Source organism: Chionomys nivalis, chromosome 24, assembly GCF_950005125.1.
Source record: "Chionomys nivalis chromosome 24, mChiNiv1.1, whole genome shotgun sequence".
Classification (NCBI taxonomy): domain Eukaryota; kingdom Metazoa; phylum Chordata; class Mammalia; order Rodentia; family Cricetidae; genus Chionomys; species Chionomys nivalis.
This window is the reverse complement of record NC_080109.1, coordinates 14,434,961-14,459,578: the sequence shown is the minus strand read 5'-3', so window position 1 is coordinate 14,459,578 and position 24,618 is coordinate 14,434,961. Positions and strand designations below refer to the sequence as shown.

At 40.4% G+C, this 24,618-nt stretch overlaps 1 protein-coding gene across 4 annotated transcripts in view; it reads right to left on the bottom strand.

The window, feature by feature from the left end:
* Nucleotides 1-6,843: 6,843 nt before the first annotated feature.
* Veph1 (ventricular zone expressed PH domain containing 1) overlaps nucleotides 6,844-24,618 on the bottom strand; it is a 186,065-nt gene continuing 168,290 nt past the window's right edge. For all 4 annotated transcript variants that reach the window (XM_057757263.1, XM_057757261.1, XM_057757264.1 and 1 more), the window contains exons 13-14: nucleotides 12,184-12,320; nucleotides 6,844-7,678 (exon numbers count right to left, since the gene is read on the bottom strand). In XM_057757263.1, the coding sequence (XP_057613246.1) occupies nucleotides 7,442-7,678; nucleotides 12,184-12,320 (374 nt within the window). In that variant the 3' untranslated portion in view covers nucleotides 6,844-7,441. The remainder of the gene's footprint in view (nucleotides 7,679-12,183; nucleotides 12,321-24,618) is intronic.

The window sequence follows — 24,618 nt, the reverse complement described above, 5'->3', positions numbered from 1 at the left end:
TGCAGTAAGACCATCGCTCAGAATGATCATCAATACAATGTAATGCAGTTTCATTGGTAAGATTTTTATCTCTTATTGGTAAATTAAATGGAGTGACATTCTTAAGTTTCTATTGAGGAAGAGATCCTGCAGAATATTTCCACGTGAAACATGGCTTGCATCACACCTGATCTTACGCTGGTCTGCCCAAGCTAGAGACGGAAGAGGAGTAAGTTGCTTTAGTTAATAATCTCCTTTCATAGGCTAATAATTTAAATTCTCATGATTCCATTATCATAGGATTATGGCATTTTCCTAGACTCTATGCCACAGAAGACATTTTCCAGCTCCTTTGTCTTTCAGCATCTCTGGAGATTAATGGAACAATACATCTAAAGTTATTTTCGTGTCTTTTCTTTATGTAAAAACTCAAAAAAGTGGACGTCCTTCTTAGGGTTCTTAGGTCACGGTACTTATTTCTCTGCCATGCCCCTTAGATTTTGCCCAAATCTCTCCCCCTATCTCCTTTCATTTCTCCTTTATTCATGTCAGCGTCACAGATATGCCCTTGGCTCCAATGGGAAGTAGGGAGATAGAAGGTGAATCAGTTATCAGTGTATTTTGACATGACCAACCAGGGTTAGTATTAGAAAATTATTGCGCATTTATTTTTTTGCTAAATTAAAAGTTCTCAAGAATAACCACACGAAGCTTTCACATACAAATATTTATGTTTTAAGGCTTTCTGCAAAAAAAAAAGAATCAGTGAAGTAAAAATGAAAACAAATTGAATTTCTTCTCACGATTACCAATTTAATAAGATCTTTTTAAAGGTTTCAGCATTTTTGGCGAAGTGGTTTCTTTCTCAGTCTGGGAAGGCCTGTCTGTGGTGTGCCTGAGGCGGCAACTGTGGACGTGACAGAAATTTCCTTTTGGGGGGGATTATTCTGATGCAGACTGGTTCAGAAACCAGGGAGTTTACTGGCCTTTCACACTACACCATGGAATAAAACCAGAGGGGTCTGGTTTACAGGCCCCGAGAGCCATCTGGTCAACCCAATCACAAAGACTCTGTGATATATAGGAAAAGTAACTGCCCACCCCTCATAGAGTTGGTAGGAACATGCTCTTTTTAGGCTAAGTATTCAGTGAATAAAAGAAACTTCACTTGACCATTTTAAAGAACAATTTTTTTAAATTATGTATTTGTGTGTGTATGTTATTTTATATGTGTGTATGTGCACATTTGTGTGGTGCCCACGGAGGCCCACAGAGGGTGTTAGATCCCCATTAGGTGGAGTTACAGGGGCCATCTATCTGGGTAAAAGGAACCAAACATCAGTCCTTTGAGAGACCAGGAAGTCTCTTGACCCCCAATGTATGTCTCCAGGTACCAACCATTGTTTTATTAGGCTCTTTCACTCTGAAGGGTGTGAGTGCATTGATGGCATTCACCTTAATAACTGTCACCACGCCACCTAGCACTTTGTGACTATTTGATTAAAGCAGCTCGAGTTGGATCTTAAGAAGGGACTGGAAGGGGATGGGGGACAGCTCAGAGGTTTAAAACACTTGATGCTCTTCCAGAGGACCTGGCCTTGATTCTCAACACCTACATTGTGGCTCATCTATAATTCCAGTTCCAGGAGATCTGACACCCTCTCTGACCTCTGTAGACACCAGAGTGTGACATGTGCCAAGGCATCATATTGCATTCTGTTAATATTCATGATTAATATGCATTACTTTTTACATCTATGTATTAGTTAAAATAAACTTAAATTTTATAATCTCTTGTAGATGGCAAAAAACATCAAATTTAGCATTTGCCTTACTTCTCAAATAGTTGTTCCTATGTTTTTATTTATCTCAGGGAATGCCATTCCCACCCACACAGTTTCCCAGGCAAGTGCCTAGGCACAGGCATATCCTTTTCCATCCCTGTCCTCCAGTTCCAGCTGGACACCAGTCCTCGTTCATTTGAGTAATTTCTCATTTTACTAATTCTCCTATCTGACTATTTGTTTCAGTCTGTTTCCTATTAGTGCAACAAAATATCTGAGTCTTGATAACTTTGTAAAGAAGAGATATCTTTAAATTGTAGTTCTTCAGGTTCAAAGACACGAGCTGTCCTGGCCTGGCCTCCAACGAGACATTTGCAGCAGCTGAAATCAGAATGATGGCAGCATGTGTAAGGAGGAGATCATCTGGCAAAACAGGAAGCCAGTGTGGTGGGGTCAGGTGTGCTTTTTTTTTTCTTTTTATAAACAGTCATCTCTTAAGAACATGATCTGATTTCTCCTTATTAGGCCTCACCAACTCTCAGTGTCTCCATCCGAGAACAACATTCCTTGGGGGAAACACAGAAATCATACCCAAACGATTGCATCATTTTTCTCTGTTGTGTTGGCTACTTCATCAGTCCAGGCTGCTGTCATCTCCTTAGAAGTGCCTTCCAACTGTTTTCGTAGGTTTTCTATCTATCTATCTATCTATCTATCTATCTATCTATCTATCTATCATCTATCTATCTATCTATCTATCTATCTATCTATCTATCTATCTATCATCTATCTATCTATCTATCTATCTATCATCTATCTATCTATCTATCTATCTATCTATCTATCTATCTATTATCTATCTATCTATCTATCTATCATCTATCTATCTATCATCTATCTATCTATCTATCTATCTATCTATCTATCTATCTATCTATCTATCTATCTATCATCTATCTATCTATACGCAGTTTGGGGGATTGAACCTAGCTCTCCATGCATACTAGGAATGCACTCTGCCCCTAGGCTAGCATATCCTACAGACTTCCCTCCAATTTCTGATCTGTATTCCATGAACTGCACTACTATAAAGACTATCTTTCTAAATGTGGATCTGCTTAACATCTTGTAATGGTGCTACACCATCTTAAGAAGCTCCATCTCTAGAAGGGACTGTGAGCCCCTTTACATTTGCAGGGCTGTTCCCTCTCCTGTTATTTTGCTCTCAGGGAAACATGAGGGAGTGCATTAATATGGCGTCATCTCTTCTGTTGTTGTAAGATTGTGTGCACAGCTTCATCAAGGTACTAGACATAAAACATGTGAACTCTTGTTGTATGTGTCTGTCTCCTTCACTATACATTAAACTTCTTGGAGAAAGAAATAGCCCCCACCCCACTTTAATTGATTTTTAACACACCAGAAAACACAACCATGAATTCCTCCAATGGGGGAGTCAGTCTCTTCATGTGCTTTACTCTGGTGTATGTTTCTGTTGTCAATAGAATTCTAGCTAATGGTTGTGAGGGGACAAGAGGGTTGTCTTGTTATCTTGGAATCTGGAGGGGACAAGAGTGGTTGTCTTGTTATCTTGGAATCTGGAGGGGACAAGAGTGGTTGTCTTGTTATCTTGGAATCTGGAGGGGACAAGAGTGGTTGTCTTGTTATCTTGGAATCTGGAGGGGACAAGAGTGGTTGTCTTGTTATCTTGGAATCTTCAGGCAAGGTATGATCCCTGTTGATTAGCAGGTACTTGTAAAATTGCTGCTTAATACAGATTGTGCATGTGTGCTTGTGTCTGTGTGTTTCATGTGTACGGCACATGCATGTGAGTATCTGAGGGCTCATGAGTGTAGGGTTAGAGCAGGATGTCAGCTATCTTCTTCCACAGCTCTCTGTTGTTTTGCCTTGAGACAGGGTCTTAGTCACTTCTCTATTGCTGTGACCGAACACCCAAGACCAAGGCAGCTATAGACGAGTTTATCAGGGACTTTCAGTTTCAGAGGGTGAATATGCTTCCATCATGGCAGGGAGCATGGCAGCAGTCAGGCATGGTGCTGGAGCAGTAGTTGAGAGCTCATGTCTTGTGACAACAACCATGTGGCAGAGTATGAGGGGGTCAACTTGGAATGGCATGGGCTTTTGAAACCTCAAAGCCCACTTCTAGTGACATACCTCCTCCAACAAGGCTACAACTCCCAATCCTTCCAAAGTAGTTCCACCAACTGGAACCATGTAGTCAAATATATACACCTATATGGGCTAGTTTCATTCAAACCACCATACAAGGTTGGTCACTGAGCCAGAAACTCACATTTCAGCTGGACTGGCAGGCCAAGGAGCCCTTAGAACTCTCTTGTCTCCAACTCCCAGAACAGGGTTACAGGCCCGCAAAGCCATGCTGGGCTTTTTATTTATGTGTTGGGGATTGGGGATTTGACTTCAGCAACTTACGATTGTAGGCAAGCTCGCTTATGGCTAAGACATTTCACTGGCTCCTTGATGTAGAACTTGAAAAATTGTTCTCTATTACATCTAGTAACTTTACTCTTGTCTATATTTATTAAACTGTTTTCCCTCTTAAGATGACTTCACCTACAAACAAAATAAGAAATCATTTATCAATCTGTGCTCTTTCACCTTAACTTCACCCTTTAAAAAATTGAAATATGACAGTCAATTTCTATGACACATTGAAAGTTAACTTTTACTCCATCATTCAAATGAAATTGTTCTTCCCAGTGACATCAATTCCTTCCTGATTACAAAAGTCAAGCTTTATCTTCAGGTCTTCAAAGTGTTGACATCCTGAAAATCCTTAATTTAGCTTTTGTAATAGCATGTCTCCTGGGCAACATCATCTTTGAATACTGATCAGCTACAACCTTTTTTTTTGCCTAGATATTGGTACCTCAAGAGGTCCTCATCAGTCTAGATATTGGTATCCCAAGAGGTCCTCATCAATCTACATATTGGTACCCCAAGAGGCTCTCACCAATTCTAGATATTGGTACCCCAAGAGGTCCTCATCAATTCTAGATATTGGTACCCCAAGAGGTCTTCATCAATTCTTCCATTTCTTATTCTCCTTCAGTAATTTCAGCCAATTCCACATCTTTCACAATTATCTACATATACAGTGGACCCAAATTTTGACCTCTTGAACTCTATTTCCAATGTGTAATACTTCTGTGGCCCATAATCTCCTCAAACTTTACATGGTAAAATTGAATTGAGTTTCTTTGCTCAAGTATGACCCCTTTAATATTTCTTATGCCCGTGAGTTAACAGTAGTGTCAGTGTGGTGACAACTTAAGGATTTTTCCAGGCTTCTATACTAAAATACATAATAAAATCATCTTTACAGAAAAAAGTTATCTTTGCTATATTACCAGGAGGGTTTTATATGAATTAATCAGTACCTAACAGATTACCACATGGTTTGCATTTAAAACAGAATAGAGTTATTATGGCGCAGTCTCTGTGGGACACGTGTCCATCTTGATACCTCTGATCAGAGTATGTCACGACTGCCATCAGGTGTTGGTTGGGCTAGAGAGTACATATGTCATAGTTGCTGCTACAGTGGTGGTGGGCTACATCCTGAGAGGCTCTGTATTATCTCAGGGTCAGTGGTCTGTTGTAAGGTAACACAATTGTAGGAAAGACTATACTACTACATTTGTCTAAGCAAGCTTCAGATCCCACACTCTGCCACTCAAGAGGTAGAACAAATTTCCAGGGCCTGGATCACTGGAAGTCATCTAAGCTGCCTATGACGGCTTAATTTAAATTTATATCTGGATAATGGCAAAAAACAATACATGCTTATAGTTCGGACAATACAGGGCTTATTACAGAGAAGAAAACTTAGAATTAAAAACCTTCAAGTTTAAGGGAAGTGATGCACATTAGAAAGGTATTTTTCCACACCTATTCTGTCTATTCTTACTGCCTGGACAGTAAGTATAACTGTGTGTTTAAACATGAAAATTCAATTATGCTCTAATTAGAGCCTAAATTTAATTACACAATCAGATTAACAATCATCATATTATGTGATGTGGGATTCTCCTCTGTATGCTGTGAACATCATTGGCTAATAAAGAAACTGGTTAGGGCCTATAGCAGAGCTATAGGGGAAGAGAACTAGGTGGGGAAGACGAAACTGAATGCTGGGAGGAAAAAAGGGTGGAGTCAGGGAGAAGCCATGTAGCCCTGCCAGAGACAGACGTGCTGAAACTTTAGCCGGTAAGCCACAGCCACATGGTGATGCACAGACTAATGGAGATGGGTTAAATTAGTATGTAAGAGTTAGTCAATAAAAAGCTAGAGCTAATGGACTAAGCAGTGTTTTAAATAATATAGTTTCTGCGTGATTATTTCAGGGCTGAGAAGCCAGGAACCAACAAGCTGTGTCATACAACAATTATGTGTTAGAATTTTTTGTATTGAGAAGAGAAATAAAATGTGGCAATTTAAATAGTAAATAACCCTCATAGGCTCACATATTTGAATGCTTGGTCCCTAGTTGGTCAGCTAGCTTCTTGTTCCTGCTGCCATGCACTCCCTGCTACAATAGACTCTGTGCCTCTGGAACCTCAAACCAAAACAAATCCTTTTTCCCCTAAGTGGCTCTTCTCAGAGCATTTTATCACAGCACCGGAAAGGTAACCAATGCATTAAAGTTAATGCTTTTTGTTTTTCAAGGCAGGGTTTCTCTGTGTAGTCCTCCCTGGCTGTCCTGGGAGTCACTTTGTAGATCATGCTGGCCTTAAACTCAGAGAACCTCCTGCCTCTGCCTCCTGAGTGCTGGGATTAAAGGCATGTGCTCCTACTGCCCAGCTTAAATTACTTCAGTGTACAACGGTTCAACTTTTCCTAATAGTTGTTTAAAGAATATGTTTTTAATGTAATAGTTTTCCTTCAAGGTAGATCTTTCAGGCATCTGTTTCTAAAATTCCACTTATCTATCTATCTATCTATCTATCTATCTATCTATCTATCTATCTATCTATCTATTGGGGGTACATATGTGCCATGCTATGTGGAGAACAGAGGATAATTCCCAGGAGTTCTTTCCTTCTACTAGGTCAGTTATGGAGCTAGAACTCAGGCCATGAGGCTTGGCAGCAAATGCCTTCCACCTGCTGAGCTTTCTCACTCACTGGTCCCATTTAATGTTTTGACAGTCTTAAATAACATAGTCACAGACGTTCCTTCATTCATAATTTTCCCTTCCTAGCCCTCAACATGTTCAAGTATGAACTCTATGGCTTATTTTTCTCATGTATTTTAGGAAGATATCTTGTAGTTAATACAAGAGCTGTGAGGGCTAGGGGTTTACTGAGAACCCTGTCATTTTAGGCCCTCCTTAAAAAAAATAACTCAAACTTTATTTTGTATGCATTGGTGTGAAGATGTCAGATGCCCTGGAACTGGAGTTTCATACAGCTTTGGGGGAACATTTGGTGCTGGGAATTGAACCTGGGTCCTCTGGAAAGAACAGCCAATGCTCCCAACCACTGAGCCATCACTTCAGCTACTAGGCCCTCCTTCTTTCAGATAATGGTTTCATTGGTTTTTCAGTGAAACTCAGTATGCCACGGTGGATTTATCTTTTCATTGGCATTGCCAATGCCTATCATGCATGGTTATAGGAGGTGGTGTCCGTGTCTCTACAGATACGTGGTCACTTCTCTACTTTCCCTCTCTTTTGCCTGGGCAAGCGCCACGTTGATGCACTGCAGCCACTTTTCCGCATTCTTCTCGTCCTTGGCTTTGAAAACATAGGTCTTATTGTCTGTGAAGATTTCAAAAGCCCGGGGGAGAGAGCGGTCCCGGCGTTTCTTAGCTACAGCCTTCACACTCTGTACTTTGCTGAGTTCTATTGGGGAGTCATCAGGATCATCTTTCTGAAATGAGGGGAAAGGAAAAATTGTGAGATGGTTCCTGGTGCCGCCTTGGCCCCTGGCGCTTGGAATCTTCCAAGAGGGCTGGGTCCTTTCACATCGTATGACTCAAGACCTTTCTGTTTTGGATGTTAAGGCATCAAAGAGTCATTAGGACAACCGAAGACAAACATTTGACTTCTAGTATAGTACCATAAGCCAGCACAAGATAACCAATTTATTGAAAGTTATTATAAATGAAAGTTGGAAAATGTTTAACTCATGGTTCTTTGATTTTTCTGTCACTTTCTAGTTATATTAACACTATTAATAAAGCAAAAGACAGCAGTGAAATCTGGAATACTTTTACTCAAGTTTTCTGCTAGGGGAGGAGGCATAGTGTTGAGTTTTCCTTTGTGATACTTCTGGGAATAGGTATGCTCATCCTGAATTGAAAAACAGGATTCTGGTGCCTGCGTAGCTTTTGGAATCTCTGCACTAGAAGCAAACTGTCTATAAACTTTATTAGATGTGTGTTTTAGGAAGGCAGGGGATTTAGGAAGGTTTAAGGATCTCTTGTGATACCAGAGCCATCATGTTGGGCTAGTATGAATAGCTTTAGGACAATTAAAGATGTCTAAAAGCAATGAACAAATTTTTGCCCACTGGAAAATGGACTTGTGGTTGGGCATCTTGCCAGTCGCTCTTTCCCTCTCCATGATGTCACCTCTCCCTGCTTTGCAATGAAAAACCATTCTTCCTCCTTGCCACAAACTTTCTATTGTATATATGCAGCTTGGAAAAGACTCAGGAACACTGGACAAAAGAGCCCACAATTCAACATATTGAAGTTAGGGAAGTCTTGACCAATCAAGACCACATAACTTTCATACATCGATTTCATTAATAGATAGCCCCCCTTTTATTCTGTGTATCTGTGTGTGTGTGTGTGTGTGTGTGTGTGTGTGTGTGTGAAGTCAGAGACCAGCATTGGATGTCCTCTGCTGTCACTCTCCATTCTTTTGAGACAGGGTCTCTTACTGAACCTAAACCTCTCGTTTTGGTTAGAATGACTGACAAGAAGTGCCCGGCATCTACCTTTCCAGTGTCTGGGGTTAGAGACAAGAGTCCAAGAGTCACTGTGTCTACTTTTACAGGGGTGCTGGGATTCAAACTCAAGTTTATGCTCATACAGCAAGCATTTTGCCTATTAAGCCATCTTCCTGATCTAGCATTTCCTTCTTAATACTTATTAAATGTGGAATCATACTTAAATGCAGTCATAAATGATAAAACTTAAAAAATGAATACACCGAAGTTGATCACAGAAGTAAGAACAATTAAGTTTCAGTTTATGCACATGATTTCCTTTATATTGAAAGTGACAGGGGAGGACTAGAGAGACAGCCCAGTGGTTAAGAGCATGTCCTGCTCTTGCTGAAGATCTGAGTTCGGTTCCCACCATCCACATTAAGATGCTTACAACTGCCTGTAAGTACAGTTCCAAGTGATCTGCTACCATTTTCTGGCCTCCTTGGGGACCTATATTTATGTATATGTGTACATATCCATACACAGACACAAAGAATTAGTAAAAGAATTCTTAAAAATGGTAGGGCAATTGAGATAAATAAGTAGGAAGAGGTAGAATAGAAATATGAGTGCAAGGGAAACAGAAGCAATGAAAATATCCCCACTAAAGATTTTAACTGTGCATTTTTAAAAAAAGATGGATGATATTGAATTAAAGCATTATTGTATTTTACTTTATTCTAGAATTACATTTAAAGGGAAAATATGTTCTTTTCATTTTAAAAGGTCAATTTTTATAGCTCAACAAAAATTATAACTATTTAAACTTAGGATAAATGTGTTGATTACATTTAAATTTTTCAAGTTATTACATGGATTTTTTTTTCTGAAAAATATCCTTTAAGGGACTACACAGGACAAAACTTTAAAATATTTGCACTATACACTTTCTTAGGCTAAATTGGTTTATGGTAAGTATCTGATGATAATAAATTGTGTTGAGGCCAGTCTATAGCATGGAAACTGATACACCATAACCAATGGAGAAGAGAGAGTTCCTGGAGTAATGTAAGGGGAACAGCTGGTCCACTTAGACAGGAACGAAGAGAGAACACTGCTGCCTAGCCGACTTGTGGAAATCAAGACCATAACAACATTAAAAATGGCCTATAGCCTATTTAGCCTCTGTTCTCAAACATCTCTATAAAAGCCAGCCAGGAAGGCTGTGGTTGAATTTCAGCAGGGTTGCCAGTCCTGGCGGGTCCCTGGAGCCTGTGACCAGAGGTATTTTGTTGTGTATTGTTTCCCACTATTTGGAACACATGTTCTTCCAGATTTCCACAATGCTAACCTGTTAATCCCTGATAAAGATGTCAAACAAGTTAGCTAATCATCAAATAGCTTATTTTTTAGAATTTAGGGAAAAGTTCAAAACTGAGTTAAGAAGTATTTTAGATCATCATTTGAGTAGTTGGGAATAGTCTCCTAGACTAACTCTGTTTTTGTCTTCTGGGGTCTGAGAAACATTGTATCTTCATGTCTATTCCTGAGTTCTTGAGTAAATGTAGGAAATTCAGATGGCCATTTTAAACACCTAAAAATGCTTCAATGTGATGCCAAAAAATCCCTTCTTCCTCTTTAAAGTCCAAAATTGTTTAATATAATTTAATTATATTCCTGTTTAAATTGAATATACTGTCATACTTACATCCTGAAAAGCTTTTTAGCCAGAGAAAAGCCGCCTATGCATGACACAGACTGAGAAACTTATATAACTTCAAAGTCTCACAAAAATACTTTTCTTAAATTAAGTAAAAAATTTGAGGGAGGTCTTGTTAAAGCAATACTTGCTCAGAATGCATCATAATTCAGATGTGCTATTCTTGACTCTTACCAAGTAAAATATTCCAGTAATGTCTGTCGTGAGAATTCTAAAGATATAGTCATTTATCCACAGAGAATCATTAATTTCTAAGTACTTTAACCCCTTTAATTTATTAATAAGTCAATAGTTTAGTTTATGTGATGGTTAGAGATATAGGGCAAACTGACTGAGCTAATGGGTTTCCAAAGAACTGTGAAAACCTGCTTCTGAGTGCTCCTGTGTTTCCAGAACAGACCAACACTTGAGTCAGCAGTAAAAATGATCTGCCTCCACCACTGTGGGTGGGTCAGTGGTAAAATCGATCTGCCCCCTCCACTGTGAGAGAGTCAGTGGTAAAAACGATATGCCCCCACCACTATGGGTGGGTCAGTGGTAAAAACGATCTGCCTCCACCACTGTGGGTGGCATTGCTTCATCCACACACAGTAGAACAAAAGACAGAGGAGGGTCAATCTGTGTTACCCTAATGATCTTTTCAGTATGTAAGTATAATGGCATGCTCCGTCTAAACAGGCAGAACTCTTGAGTTTGAGGCCAGTCAGGGCTACATAGTGAGACCGTCCCTCAAGAATATCACTACCATTATCACTACTACCACCACCACCACTGCCATCACCAGCACCATCACCACCACTGCCATCACCAGCACCATCACCACCACCGCCATTACTGTGTGTGGTAGCACATCCTAGCACTCTGGAGGCAGACGCAAGATGATCACCCTAAGTTCAAGGCCAGTCAACGCTGTATAATAAGAGCCTGTCTCAACACCTTCCCGGAGAGTGTCAGTGTCTGGGGGAACAGAGGCAGGAGCACAGTTTTACTGTCACCCTCAGCAGCCTGGACGATTTTTCTAATCTCTTAGAGACCTGAGTCAGGCCAAATTGGGACTCATGGCTTCCACAGAGCAAAGACTTGCAGGTCTAGCCACTCTGAGGTAGAGTTGTGTTGAGTAAAGATTTTAAGATAGGCTTCAGCAGGAGGCACCCAGCAGGTAAGCTGCCTGAGAGAGTGAGTATGGACTTCTGAGACTCCACTGTGATTTACAATAGTCATCTGTGGTGGTTTGAATGACAATGGCCCTCATAGTCTCCTAGGGAGTGGCAGGATAAGGAGGCGTGGCCTCGCTGGAGTAGGTGTGGCCTTGTTGGAGGGGGTATGCTCTTTCTGCTGTCTGCTGATTCTGAGGTAGAACTCTAAGCACCATGTCTGCCTGCATGCCGCCATGCTCCCTGCCATGATGACAGTGGACTAACCTCTTAACTGTAAGACACCCTAATTCCATGTTTCCTTATAAGAGTTGGTGTGGTCAGGCTGGAGAGATAGCTCAGTGGTAAAGAGAACTGGTTGTTCTCCTTAGGGGAGCCAAGTTCAATTCCCAGCACCCACATGGCAGCTCACAACTGTCTGTAGCTCTGAGATCTGACACCTTCACAAGACATACATGCACACCAATGCACATAAAAGTAAAAATAAATTATTAAAAAAAGAACTGGCGTGGTCATGGTGTCTCTTCACAGCAACAGGAAACCCTAATTAGCACATAATAGGATTTTGGTGGGTTTTGAAGGAAAGGAAAACAGTTCAAGTTAAAAATGTGTTAAAAACTCACAGATTTCCCTTTCTGAAACAGAAGTTGGTTTCCGGCCAGTGTGAAATAGCGAGTTTTCCACCTCTTGATGAGCTTCCATTTCACTTGTTTCTCTTTGAGTTTTCCTTCAATGAGGGGTTGGCCATCCTGATTTACAACTGTGGAGGGAAACAGACTGATCAAGCGTTTATTTTCCTTTATCGATTTGGCAATTGGTCCAAAGTCAGAGATGCCAAATGAACCAGATCCTGGTGAGCATATCTGAAAAGCAGCCAGTGTGGCCGGAGAGATCACTCTGTGCCTAAGAGTGCTTGCTGCTCTTGCAGAGGATCTGGGTTTGGCTCCTAGCATCCACATTGTGCCTCACGACCCCCTGTAACTCCAGTTCTAGGGGAACCCATGCTTTCTTCTGGCATCTGACAGCACCTATAAGCACACAGTACACATAAACTCACCCAGGCACATCCAAATACATATACAGAAATAATAAATGAATAAATAATAAAAAAATTTTGAAAAAGAAGAGTGCCAATCACTTGTCAATTTAATTACACTTTTCTGCTTTGAGCCAGAAAGATCATTTTGGACACAATAACGAGAAAGTGTTGAAAGCCCTCAATGAGTTTTTTTTAATATAAGATTTTATTTTCATTTTTAATTATATATGTGTATGTTTGTGCAGATGAGTACAATGCCCATGGAGGTCAGAGGAGGGCACCAAAACTGCCTGATATAGGTGCTATGTCCTTCAGCAGATCAATGAGTAGTGCTCTTAACTACTGAGCTGTTTCTTCAGCTCCCTCTAGTGAGACGTTTTTAAAGGATTTAGGTCATGATAAGAGAGTCTAGTTAGTGGTATTTAAGTCCTGACACCCAGTTCCCGTGCTGCTGGACCACTTTGTTTATAAACTTCCATCCTGTAGATTAGACCAGAATGACCAAATCTGAAATTTTAGCCTACAATATTTAATATGCCATAAGTTTGTTTTCTATTGTTCATTTTGGCCACTCATATCTAGGAAATAAAACAATATTCAGGCTTCATGTCACATAAACTACTTACAACTATCTGCAAGCCAAGTATGCTTAAATTTCAGCCGGAAATCAACTCTGTGATCTGGAGGACGTTTCCCTGGGGCTGCTCTACGAAGCTGATCCGTTTTCTGGCACACATCCTTGCTTTCTCCTCTCTGCCACCCTCCAGTGTTTTAGGTGGTTTTCCTGTTGTGATGAACTCTCTGACAGAAAGCAGTTTGGGGAGGGAAGGGCTTATTTTATGTCATGGGTGACAGTCCATCATCAAAAGATGTCAGGGCAAGCACTCAACCCAGTGCTTGATTACTGGCTTGCTCAGCGATCTGTCTTCCAGAGCCCAGGTCCATCCGCCTAGGGATTACACCGTCCATGGTGGGCGGCCCTCCCAAGTCAATTATCAAGCAAGAAAACATTCCACAGCTGTGCCTATGGGCCAATCGAATGGAAGCAGTTTCTCAGCAGAGTTCCCTCTTCTCTGTGTGTCAAGCTGACAACAGAGATAGCCATTACCCCTAGCTAGCATGTGGTCATTTTTTATTCCAACTCAAAATGCTTCTTTTGAGACTTTCCCCTAGCCCAAGACAGAGTGGCCTCCATGCATCTGTCCTCAGAGCCCCCAGGGTTTCCTTTATGCCTGGCACCACCATTCCTGCATGGCTATTGGTGCTTACCTATTTAATACCTCCATTCCTCATTTATCTGAAAGCTTTATGAGGAAGGTGTGGGAGAATTCCCACTGGGGTACACCTGGTCTGGCCCCAGAGAGTGCTAGCACCTAGCCCCAATCCATCTTTTGCTTCCCAGAGGCATCTCTGAATTATATACCATTCTGATAGTTTTATTAGACTTTAATGAATCTCTAAATATAATTACTGATTCTCAGTATGCAGGAAGGGTTGTGTTGCATATAGAAACCACTGAACTTATTCCCGATAAATCAGAATTGACTTTGCCGTTCATTATAACAGGCAATTCAAGAAAGGAATTGCTCACTTTCTATTACCCATATTCAATCCCATACTGTGTTGCATTGCCTGGACTTTTAGCAAAAGGAAATGAGGAGATTGATCAGTTATTATGGGAATCACTGGAAGTCTCGGAATTTCATAAGAAACACCATGTTAATAGTAGGGGCTTAAAGAAAAAATTTCCCATTACTTGGCAACAAGCTAAGGAAATAATAAAAAACTGGTCCTGCTTGTTCTTTGTATAATCAAGTTCCTTTACCTGCAGGAACTAATCCTAAAGGTACACAAAGGAATGAAATTTGGCAAATGGATGAATTTCATTTAGCAGAATTTGGAAAATTAAAATATATTCATCATACCATTGATATATGTTCTGGGTTTCACTGGGCATCTGCCTTAAGTACTAAAAGGGCAGATTCTATAATAACACATTTATTAGAAACAATGGCAGAAATGAGCATACCGATACAAATTAAAACTGATAATGCCCCAGCTTATGTTTCCAATAAAAGGAAACCATTTTTTTTTCATGTTACAACATTGAACATGTTACAGGAATACTGTGTATAAATCCTACAGAACAAGCAATTGTTAAAGGATCTAATCACACTTCAAAGGAGATGCTTGTTAAACAGAAGGGGGATAGCAGGACCTCCTAGAGATAGATTGCATAATGCTTTACTAATTTTTGTTGTTGTTTGTTTGTCTTTTGAGACAGGGTTTTCTTATAGCTTTAAAGCCTGTCTTGGAACTCTCTCTTGTAGACCAGGTTGACCTCGAACTCAGCCTCCTGAGTCCTGGGATTAAAGGTATGTGCCACCACTGCCCGGCTACTAACTTTAACTCTAAAAACGTTTAAATGCTAATGAAATAGGATAACAACTGCTGAAAGCCATTAGATTGTGGGGGAGGGGAGAGGCAGGGAGGGGAGCAGAGAAAAATGTAGAGCTCAATAAAAATCAATAAAGTAAAAAGGGGTGTTTGAGTTCAGGCTTCATCCCAGCCCCTGGCATCCATATACCCAAAGTCTGAAATGTTTAGATGGAAGCCTCACCCCAGCTTCTGGCATCTATATACCCAAAGAGTCTGAAATGCTTGAGTTTCAAGCCCCCTCCCCTAGGAGTTGCCTCAGTCCAGACTCTACCTCTGTCCCCCAGAAAACAAACATGTGCTTCTCCAGTCCCCCCACCTCATCCCTGTCTCCTCTCTGTGGTGTTGGAAGGCCACCCCCGGGGGAGTGTTGGTATCCATTAAACCTGGGCTTTATCTAATTGGATTTGATTTGGTCTGATTTGAGCTATTGTGTTGGCGGATAACTTTTCAGTAAAAATAGTGATGAATGTAGAATAAGGAGTGATTTGGTGTGCATACACTAAGCAGTCAGGAAAAGGCTTAGCTATCTGAGGGATTTTCGTCTGAGACCTCAGTGCTGAGAGGCTGTCCTGTCTCCTCAGAGGCTCTATGCTGCCTAGCACCAATGACAGAAGACAGGAGAAGCAGGAAAGTTCAAGTCACATTAATTGACCATCGATATTAAGGAAGGTATTTGAGTATTCTGCTGTCTTTTTTACTAGAAGCCATCTGGATTGGAGGATTACTGTCATAATGCTCTTCATAAACTTGAATCCTCTAAACACAGTGGTTGCTTCTTTTATGCCACTCCACAACCAGCAGCAAAACCACCTATACAGTGGCCTACGTAGTCCCAGTTTAGGAACGGTAGATCCAGGAAGAGAAAATGGCAATGAATCAAATCCAACAACTCCCCTCCCAAATGAAAATGATTTAATGTAAAGCCTTTAATAAATGTACTTTTCTTCTCTGTGTCTTTCAAGTAATATTTAAGCACATGGATTGTGGCCAGAGAATTCAAGTCTATTCCTGCTCCTTAATTTTTAAGACAGGAGGTTTGACCCAGGGAGTGACTGCCTACAGGATACTTGGTCTAAGGTGTAGCCACTGCATCTCCTGCCTAAAACATCAGAATGCTTAACTCAGGAAACAGTGGCTTGATGTCTCTAGTATTGAAGCAAGTAATTGTTCTGTTTGTCCTTAGTGTCATGTCCTTAGGAGCACTCTTTTGTCTCCCCCCACCCACCCTTTTTGGATTGGGGTATATAAGCATATGGAGAAGAAATGTAGGCATATTGAGCATTCAGTGTTCACTGGATAGCCCTCCTGGTTCTATCCTATGTCTCTGTTTTTCTTTCAAATCTCTGTTTCTCCTACCTATTTTTTTTTCTGATCCACATGCCCCTACCCTGGAGTGTGCAAACCCCATTGAGGCTGGACCACAACAAATGTCATCTCAATGTGTGGCTATGACAATGGACTGACAGGATGTGTCACTGTATTTCTCCTCAAGGTAGAACCAATGGTTTACTTGAAGGTCCTATTTGACAGAAGCTTACTATATTGTTTACACTGCTGAAAGAGAGGAGCCATTAGAGATCAGCCAACAAGATAAGATACCCACAAAACCCGAGAGAGGGGCAACATAAATCCATGGCTCTATCAGGAACCAAGAGTGAAGGGTTTCGGAAATCTGCTGCTATCCCAAGGTCTCACTGGAACCTAGTGAAAATTATCCCAGAGAGGAAGTCCATGGGAAGAATTTTAGGAAGAAAATGTTAGGAGTACATTAAAATAGTTCAATGTTAGAAACCAAATTTAGGCATCAAAACCAGTGTCAGATAATTTAGTAAGAGCCTAGTAATCAAGAGAAAGAAGTAGGGAGAGAAAGTGAGGGAGCAGAGGAGGGAGGAAATGAGAGAAGAGACTCAATTCTTTTCCAGTTGCTAACTCTTATCTTGGAGACATTTTTGTTTCCAATATGTATAGCCTATATATTATGGGACAAGTATATTTTAATTAGTTTTTTTCACCTTGTAAACAAGTAAAATGTGATAATACTGTGTCTTTATAACCAAAATGTTGAACTAATTTTTCCTAAAGATTATCATATTTTATTAAAAACTATGACATAGAATAATAGGATGGACAACTAGTGTCTGCAATACGCAGAGGATATTCAAAGAATTTCTTCCTTCTAATTAACACATTACTTTACCCAAAGCAGCACTATTTATCTAGGGCATTCTCTAACAACCTAGATCTGTTCTTCTCCTTTAAATATCAAAAGGCTGAAAAGACAGAGTAATAAATTAAAATTTTTCATGTACTTATAATCCTATGTATTACCATGTTTATCAATTAATACATTTTTTTGGAATGTTAATTCAAATATTTATATGCTATCATTAACTGTTATCATTAGCTCCTTTTGTGCTCCAAGAGTTGAAAGTACTTGATAAGATACTGATGGTGCTACTTTATTCTAATGAGGTTGGTGAACAAGAATGAAAGAAATAATTGTAGATCTCAGGCCGAGAAGCTCTCCAGTCAGAGGAGAGAATGAAGCAAGAAAGAATATTCATCCATCCACCATCTATTCATGCTACACGTGCTTCTCAGCGCAGACAGTATGAGGTACCATGTTTGGTTTGAGGGGCTGTAGACTCTATCTTCCAGGGAGCTGAAGCTATGGTATAGGATAGGTGAATACTAAAAACCCACACTGCTCAATACAGGGGTTAGTGAGTGACATCAGAGAAGGTAGCCAAGTGTTCCAGCACCCAAGAGGAAATCCTGCTTTAGCTGAGTAGAGATGACAGAGGAGTTGGGCCTTGATAAGGAAGGGGGAAAGAACTCTCCAGAAAGTGTAGAAAGGTGTGTGTGGTGGAAGGGTAGAGGGGAGGAAGGGAGAAGAGAAAAGAAAAATGTATAACTCAATAAAAACAATAAAAAATAAAAAGGAGAATAAAAAGAACACTTGGTCAAGGTGGGAGTTGGGGCTGAAATCCAGCCCGAATTTTACTCCTTGGGCCAAACATCCTGAGTACATTAATTACATCCACTATAAATATAAATGTGCCATGAGGGCCTTGCTAACCATGACCTGACCCTCAGAAATCATCATCAGGATCATCATAATCCTGAACATGATGCAACCCCCTCCATCATTTAATCCTGATGAAGAGATGCGTTTTAGAAGTGTCATATCTCAATGGCGTCAGGAGAAGAGTGTCTCCCTCCATTTATTAACAAAGTAATGAAACATGAATGGCTTTAGAGACATTTATTCCCTCTCTATGTGTGTTAGGGGAGTGGATCACATGTACACATAACAAACACAGCACATGAGTGGAAATCAGAGGACAACTTGTGGTCAGTTCTCTCCTTCCACCATGTAGGATTCAGGGATGGAACTCAGATACTCAGGCTTGGTGCCATTACCTGTTGAGATATTTCTATGGCCTTTAAGTTTTTCCAATAACTTATGTATAATTGTTAAAAATAGTGACAAATCAAAGCGAGACAGGAAATCCTTTCAAGGTTGCTATGATAGGTGCAAGAAGTCATCCAGTCTGAAAAGGAAGGAGTGTACATTTCTTCTTCTTCTTCTTCTTCTTCTTCTTCTTCTTCTTCTTCTTCTTCTTCTTCTTCTTCTTCTTCTTCTTCTTCTTCTTCTTCTTCTTCCTCCTCCTCCTCCTCCTCCTCCTCCTCCTCCTCCTCCTCCTTCTTCTTCTTCTTTTCTGACACAGGGGGACAGTGGTTCTCTGCACTTTTTGAATAACTGATTGACTTATTCACAAAGACTGTTACCTGTAGTAGGAGGTCTGCTTGTTTGCTCCGGTCTCTCAGACCCGAAATAACCACACAGAAAGCTGTATTAATTAAATCGCTGTTTGGCCTATTAGCTCTAGCTTCTTATTGGCTCTCTCTTACATATTAATTTAATCCATTTCTATTAATCTGTGTATTGTCACGTGGTTATTGTTTACTGGATAAAGTTCTGGTGTCTGTCTCCAGCAGGGCTACATGGCTTCTCACTGACTCAGCCCTTCTTTCTCCTAGCATTCAGTTTAGCTTTCCCCGCCTACCTCTGTTCTGCCCTGCTAGAGGTCCAAAACAGTTTCTTTATTAATCACATCAGTCACAGAGGTTCATTGGGAACATCTTTAATGACATCTGTGGATATTCTATTTTCTTCTAGACTGCACCCATGTCTTTGCAATATACTGGAAAGAATGAGTAGACAGTAATGTCTGTATAGCTGCTAATCCCCGGACACTGACTTACATTTAGACTTAGAAGCTCCTTGTTTTGCAGGCTTTTCTCATCTTGAAACACCTCACCGCATGTGGACAATCGTACCTTACTGCATATGGACAACCATACCTCATTACTGCATGTGGACAATCTTACCTCACTGCATATGGACAACCATACCTCACTGCATGTGGACAACCATACCTCACTGCATGTGGAAAACCATACCTCACTGCATGTGGACAAGCATACCTCACTGCATGTGGACAACCATACCTCACTGCATATGGACAACCACACATCACTGCACGTGGACAACCATACCTCACTGCATATAAACAACCCATATTTGAGGCCATCATTTATTTTGTTTGTGATATCTGAATTATCACACATTCTTCTCTTATTTCTTATAGGTAAATGACTTTAAAAGAAGGCATATTCTGGGAGAAAATCTGTATTCCCAAATGCTGAGTTTCAAAATAAAAGTTTTAAAGTAAGAGTCGAGAGAAAGTATACAGTTGCCCTTGAGAGACTACTGATGGGAACTGTGGCTTCTCTGCTGTCTTTAGGGAATGTCTTTGTATGGATTGAGAGTCTCAAATTTGCTTTTTTTGGGAGTGTGCGTGCCAGTTCTAATAAAGCCAAAGTAATCACAGAGGAATGGAAGCATTAACTGTGGGGTCTTAGGAGCCACGTAGACTGAATGCGGTTTTTGAAATCACTAAGTATCCATAAACAAATGCCATGTTCCTTTTGTGCTTCAGAGTCTACATCTCCTTATTTGGGTGAATAATTAAATAAATACAAACACAAAATAATCAGCTGTCCTCCAAGATGCTGTGGGAACCAAAACAGGAAAGTGGGGTAGTAGCCTTTCGAGGGCACTGCCACATTACCGGATGGCCTCATTGCTCCATAGTTTTATAATCACCAAGACATAGCTCATTTTTTTAGATAATTTAGATAGATAAATATCTGACAGCCACTGAGAATCAACCTGCCAAGTTGTCAGAGTTACACTTTCCAAAGCCTTTAGATGATATTTCCTAGATTGTTCTGGGACCGCCGACTTCAGAATCATCTACTTCTAGTGCTTTCCAAAGCACTGTTCCAAATCCATGGAATTTTGGGGTGAAGGGGGGACTCAGGCATTTGAACGAGGTCTCCAGACTATGGAGAGTAAAAGTTTATGTGTTCTGTGTTGCTCAAGAACTCTGGGGCAGTTTTCAGTTTTGTCATGGTGGATGAGAACAATTGTCAAATGACTTGCAAAAAAAAAAGTCAAGCAAAAGACAGCTGGAGGAAGATGGTTATGATTTTCCTACAGAATAAAAGAAGAGAATGACAGTATGATCACAGACACATTGGAGGCTCTGTTCATTAAAGTTACAGAGAAAGTGCTTAAAATTAATGTTTGTGGAATTTGAATTATTACGTTATTAATGAAACAGATTGCTGCGCACCACGCCCCTAACTGTGACTGCACTCGGTGCGCTATTACCCAGTTTGCGAGCTTCGGGCAAGGGGGCCGGAGGTTAAAATACAGAAACACAACAGACAGACAGCGACACGGGTCATCCTTGAATTCCCCAAGAATGCCCCCTTTATTGTGTTCAGGGGCAGATTATATAGAGATAGCCACGTCTCAGCCAAACCCACCAGAAACCACTCTCCTGCCATCAGGAACTCCTGAAGGTCTCGTGCTCAGAGCAGCTGTAGGCACTCAGATCAGGGGATTACAAGAAATTCAGGATCTGGGGTCTCACTGCTCCCAACAACAGATTGTGTGTGTGTGTGTGTGTGTGTGTGTATAACATGTATGTGTGTGAGTACACATGCGTGCATGTGTGTATGTATGTCAGAGGATAACCTTGGGTTTCATGTCACAGGGTCTCTTTGTCTTTTTGACCTAGAACCTTTTGTAGCAAGGAGACCAGCTGGTCAGTGAGCCTCCTGTCTGTCTGTTTCTACCTCCACTTCTCATCTTGCATTGTTGGGGTAATAAATGCATGTCATTGATTGGTCTAGCTTTTCATGTGCATTTTAGGGATCTGAACTCTCATTCACACACTAATAAAGCAAGTGCTTTATTTACTGAACCACCATCCCCATCTGGTGAAACAAACAGCATCTAAGGGCACTTTCCGAGAAGGCATCCTTTTTAGCCATTCTGAGGGGCATGCGTGGCTGGCTGTGTACTCTGCTGAGAGCCCCATAATAGAGATTGGCTTGGACTTGATGAATCATGATTGAGAGGGACCAATGGGAAAAGATCAGGAGGTAGAAAGAAATGGAGGTAATTGTTCAATCTTAGGATTAAACTTTTAACAAGAAAGAGTTTCATACAATATCCCATGTAGGTCCCACGTGGTCTCATTAATGAGATCTTATGATAAGATATCATTGGCAACATCTTGTAACTATAATTTGTGAACTATAGCAGCCTCTTCCCGCTGAGAACTGAGCATGGAGATAACCTGCAGGGAGGGAAGCTGACTTGGGGCTGATTTACAACCTCCCAGGAAAGAACTGATCAAACCGTACGACAGCAAAATCTACATATTTTTTTGGCTTTTATCTTTATTTATTTATTTTACAAAATGTAAGGCTGTCACAGGCCTGGTGGAAAGAAATTTGATTTTTTCCCCCTCTCCTTGGGTTGGCTAAACTATAAATAAATCCATTTTCCTTTACTGATTTCTGTTTCCTAATTTGTTTGGGAATACAGAAACAAAGATGGCACGTCATGAACTTGTATATCTGTTCATCATTTTGACTCAGCTATCTAGGAAGAAACTTGTGGCCATCCAATCCTTAAATTTAAACCACAGGGGAGAGAAAGCTCAATTGCCCAGAACTTTCTGCCAACCCCCCTTCACCCACAGTAGGTGCTGGCCACCTGTGAACACTTATTGGTGAATTGGTAACAGAAAAGGCTTTTGTTTTTGGCCTGGTCTTACTTTTGAAGATCTTGCTGGGGTCGTTTGGTATTATGACTTGGAAAGTTTTGGATAAACTCCTGTGGTCGAGACTTTGTTTTGTGCTCTTAGACAACTTGTAAGGAGAATCTAGAGTGACACCGGGCACATTTAATATGCTCACCAAGCTGAAGGCTCATCTGAGCTGTTTGCTGATGAGTCGCCCATTTGTTTGACAGGAAATTTCTGATTTTTGCTTGCATTTCTGTTGCCCTTTTGGCATGAGTGAACCACAAGGCCCGGCATAGGCATGTCTTTATTTGGCAAGGCATTCGTTTTGTCTAGGTGCCCCCCATCTATACAGTTGGCTTTGTCACTTGTGGGCTTTGATTTTGGTTTACTCTTTGTCTCTACGTATGAGGTGTGACTGCCATTTGGACTCCCCTTTGTCACTTTGCAATGCCACTTGATGTGAAGGAAGCTCAAGTGTCTGAAGCTGGAATAACTGTGTTGTGGGTTTGTTTGTTTGTTGAGTTCTGCTCTTACGAGATGAAGATCAGAAGACTAAGATTCCCAGGAAAGTTGTCTGCATTTGAGGTTTAAAAAAAAAATCTCTGTTGCAATTGGTGTAAACAAGGGAAATGCTAAGTCTATGCTATCTTGGTGACTTCGGGAAGAATTCTGGCTGACTAGTCCTTTCATGGTAATTGTCTCATATACAAATGAGATTACAGAAAAATAAATAACAAATATTTAGAAAGCTACCATTGATGCTCTGGGATAAGTCTGGATAAGAACTAAAATTCTAAGGACTTTTTATAATTAATTGTTATTTAGGACATAATATCAGAATTCTTAGATTCATCAGGTCTATTTTTTATTTGACTTTTTTTAATCTCAAGTCAAAGTTTTAAAAAAGAAAACAGGTAACTTAAGCACATATATGGTTTCTTATTTCTGAGATAATATCATCTCAGCTATCTAAAGACGATGCTAAACACGTCTTTAGCATGTCACGATCCATGTGAATTAAAGCATTTCCTGTAGTTGCATAAGGTTTGAAAAGATCTCCTAGGCAAAATTTATGTGCAGTTAAGTTGGATGTAACCAACGAGTTCTTTAGACAGTTTTCTAGTTTTTGTATTCAAAGCAACCCCACTTTATTAGACTATGGATCCAATTTTAGTACAGTTTATAAAGGGCCTAACTTAAAGACAAAAGTAAAATATTTAATATTTAATTTTACTAGGTGTTTAGCAGAGTTGGGTTCATTTAAATTTCTCTTTGAGCTGAAACCATATCAGCAGCCACGTTGTCGTTCTAGCTAAATAGGCATGGAGTTGTGTTTGTGTACCAGGCAGGCCACTCTGATCTTGGTACTGTTTTCAAATATGTGTGAAAAATCTTAAAATAAAAGCATCTGTATAACTATGATGCTCTTTTTTTTTTAATCTGTGTCTATGGTCCCCTGGGATGTAACTCTTTTAGAACGTAAAGCCTATAAATGTTTACCAAGCTGGTATCATCAAAGATAAAATTATTGCCAGTCAGTGGTGGTCTACACCTTTAATCCCAGCATGCAGGTCGATCTCTGGGTTTGAGGTCAGTCTGGTCTACAGAGAGAGTTCCAGAACAGAGATAGTTCCAGGACTGTGACACAGAGAAACCCTGTTTTAAAAAACCAATAAAGACAAACAACAAACAACCCCCTCCAAAATTACCAATAATGATAATTTTTAATATGTATGTTCCTAATTCTACTCTGACCATCATTTGAGGCACAAACAATGAAATACACTCAAGCACTTCCCATTCTAAGCAGATCCAGTTTTAGAGCTGACGGGCTTAGACATTGGTCCTGCGGAGTCCCCTGTGCTATGCTGTACCCAGTGGGACAATGAGATGGTTTATACATCCCTAGGCCCTTTGGGGTTTTGTTTTTATAGCTTGCTTTTCATGTTTTGTAGCTCATATTTTCTGTTACAAAAGAAAGAACAAAACACTCGCGGATTTCAATTACAAAGCTAGCATTTTACATAGGAATTATCAGGAGACTGAGGTTAAAGCTGACCTCAGACAGAAGGGCAAGGGGAACCCAACAGCCATGGAAGAGAGAGGCAGAACACAAATGGATATGGGGACAAAGAGCTCCAAAAGGGGGTGATAGCGGGACATTTTTCCCACCCAAGATGCAAAATATTTAAGGGTCTAAGAATAGATGTGAGGTGAACCCTTTCTAAGAGCCCTTATTTCTACAAATTTGACCTTTGACTGCTCCTGCCTCCTCCTTCCTAGTGTGGGACCAGATCAGATACCAAGGGAAAGAATTCTATCCTGGCAATGACAGACAGAGAAGCAGCAATGTCTTAAAAATACACAGAGCAAAGGAAAGAAGTAGAATTGAAAGGATGTATGATCCG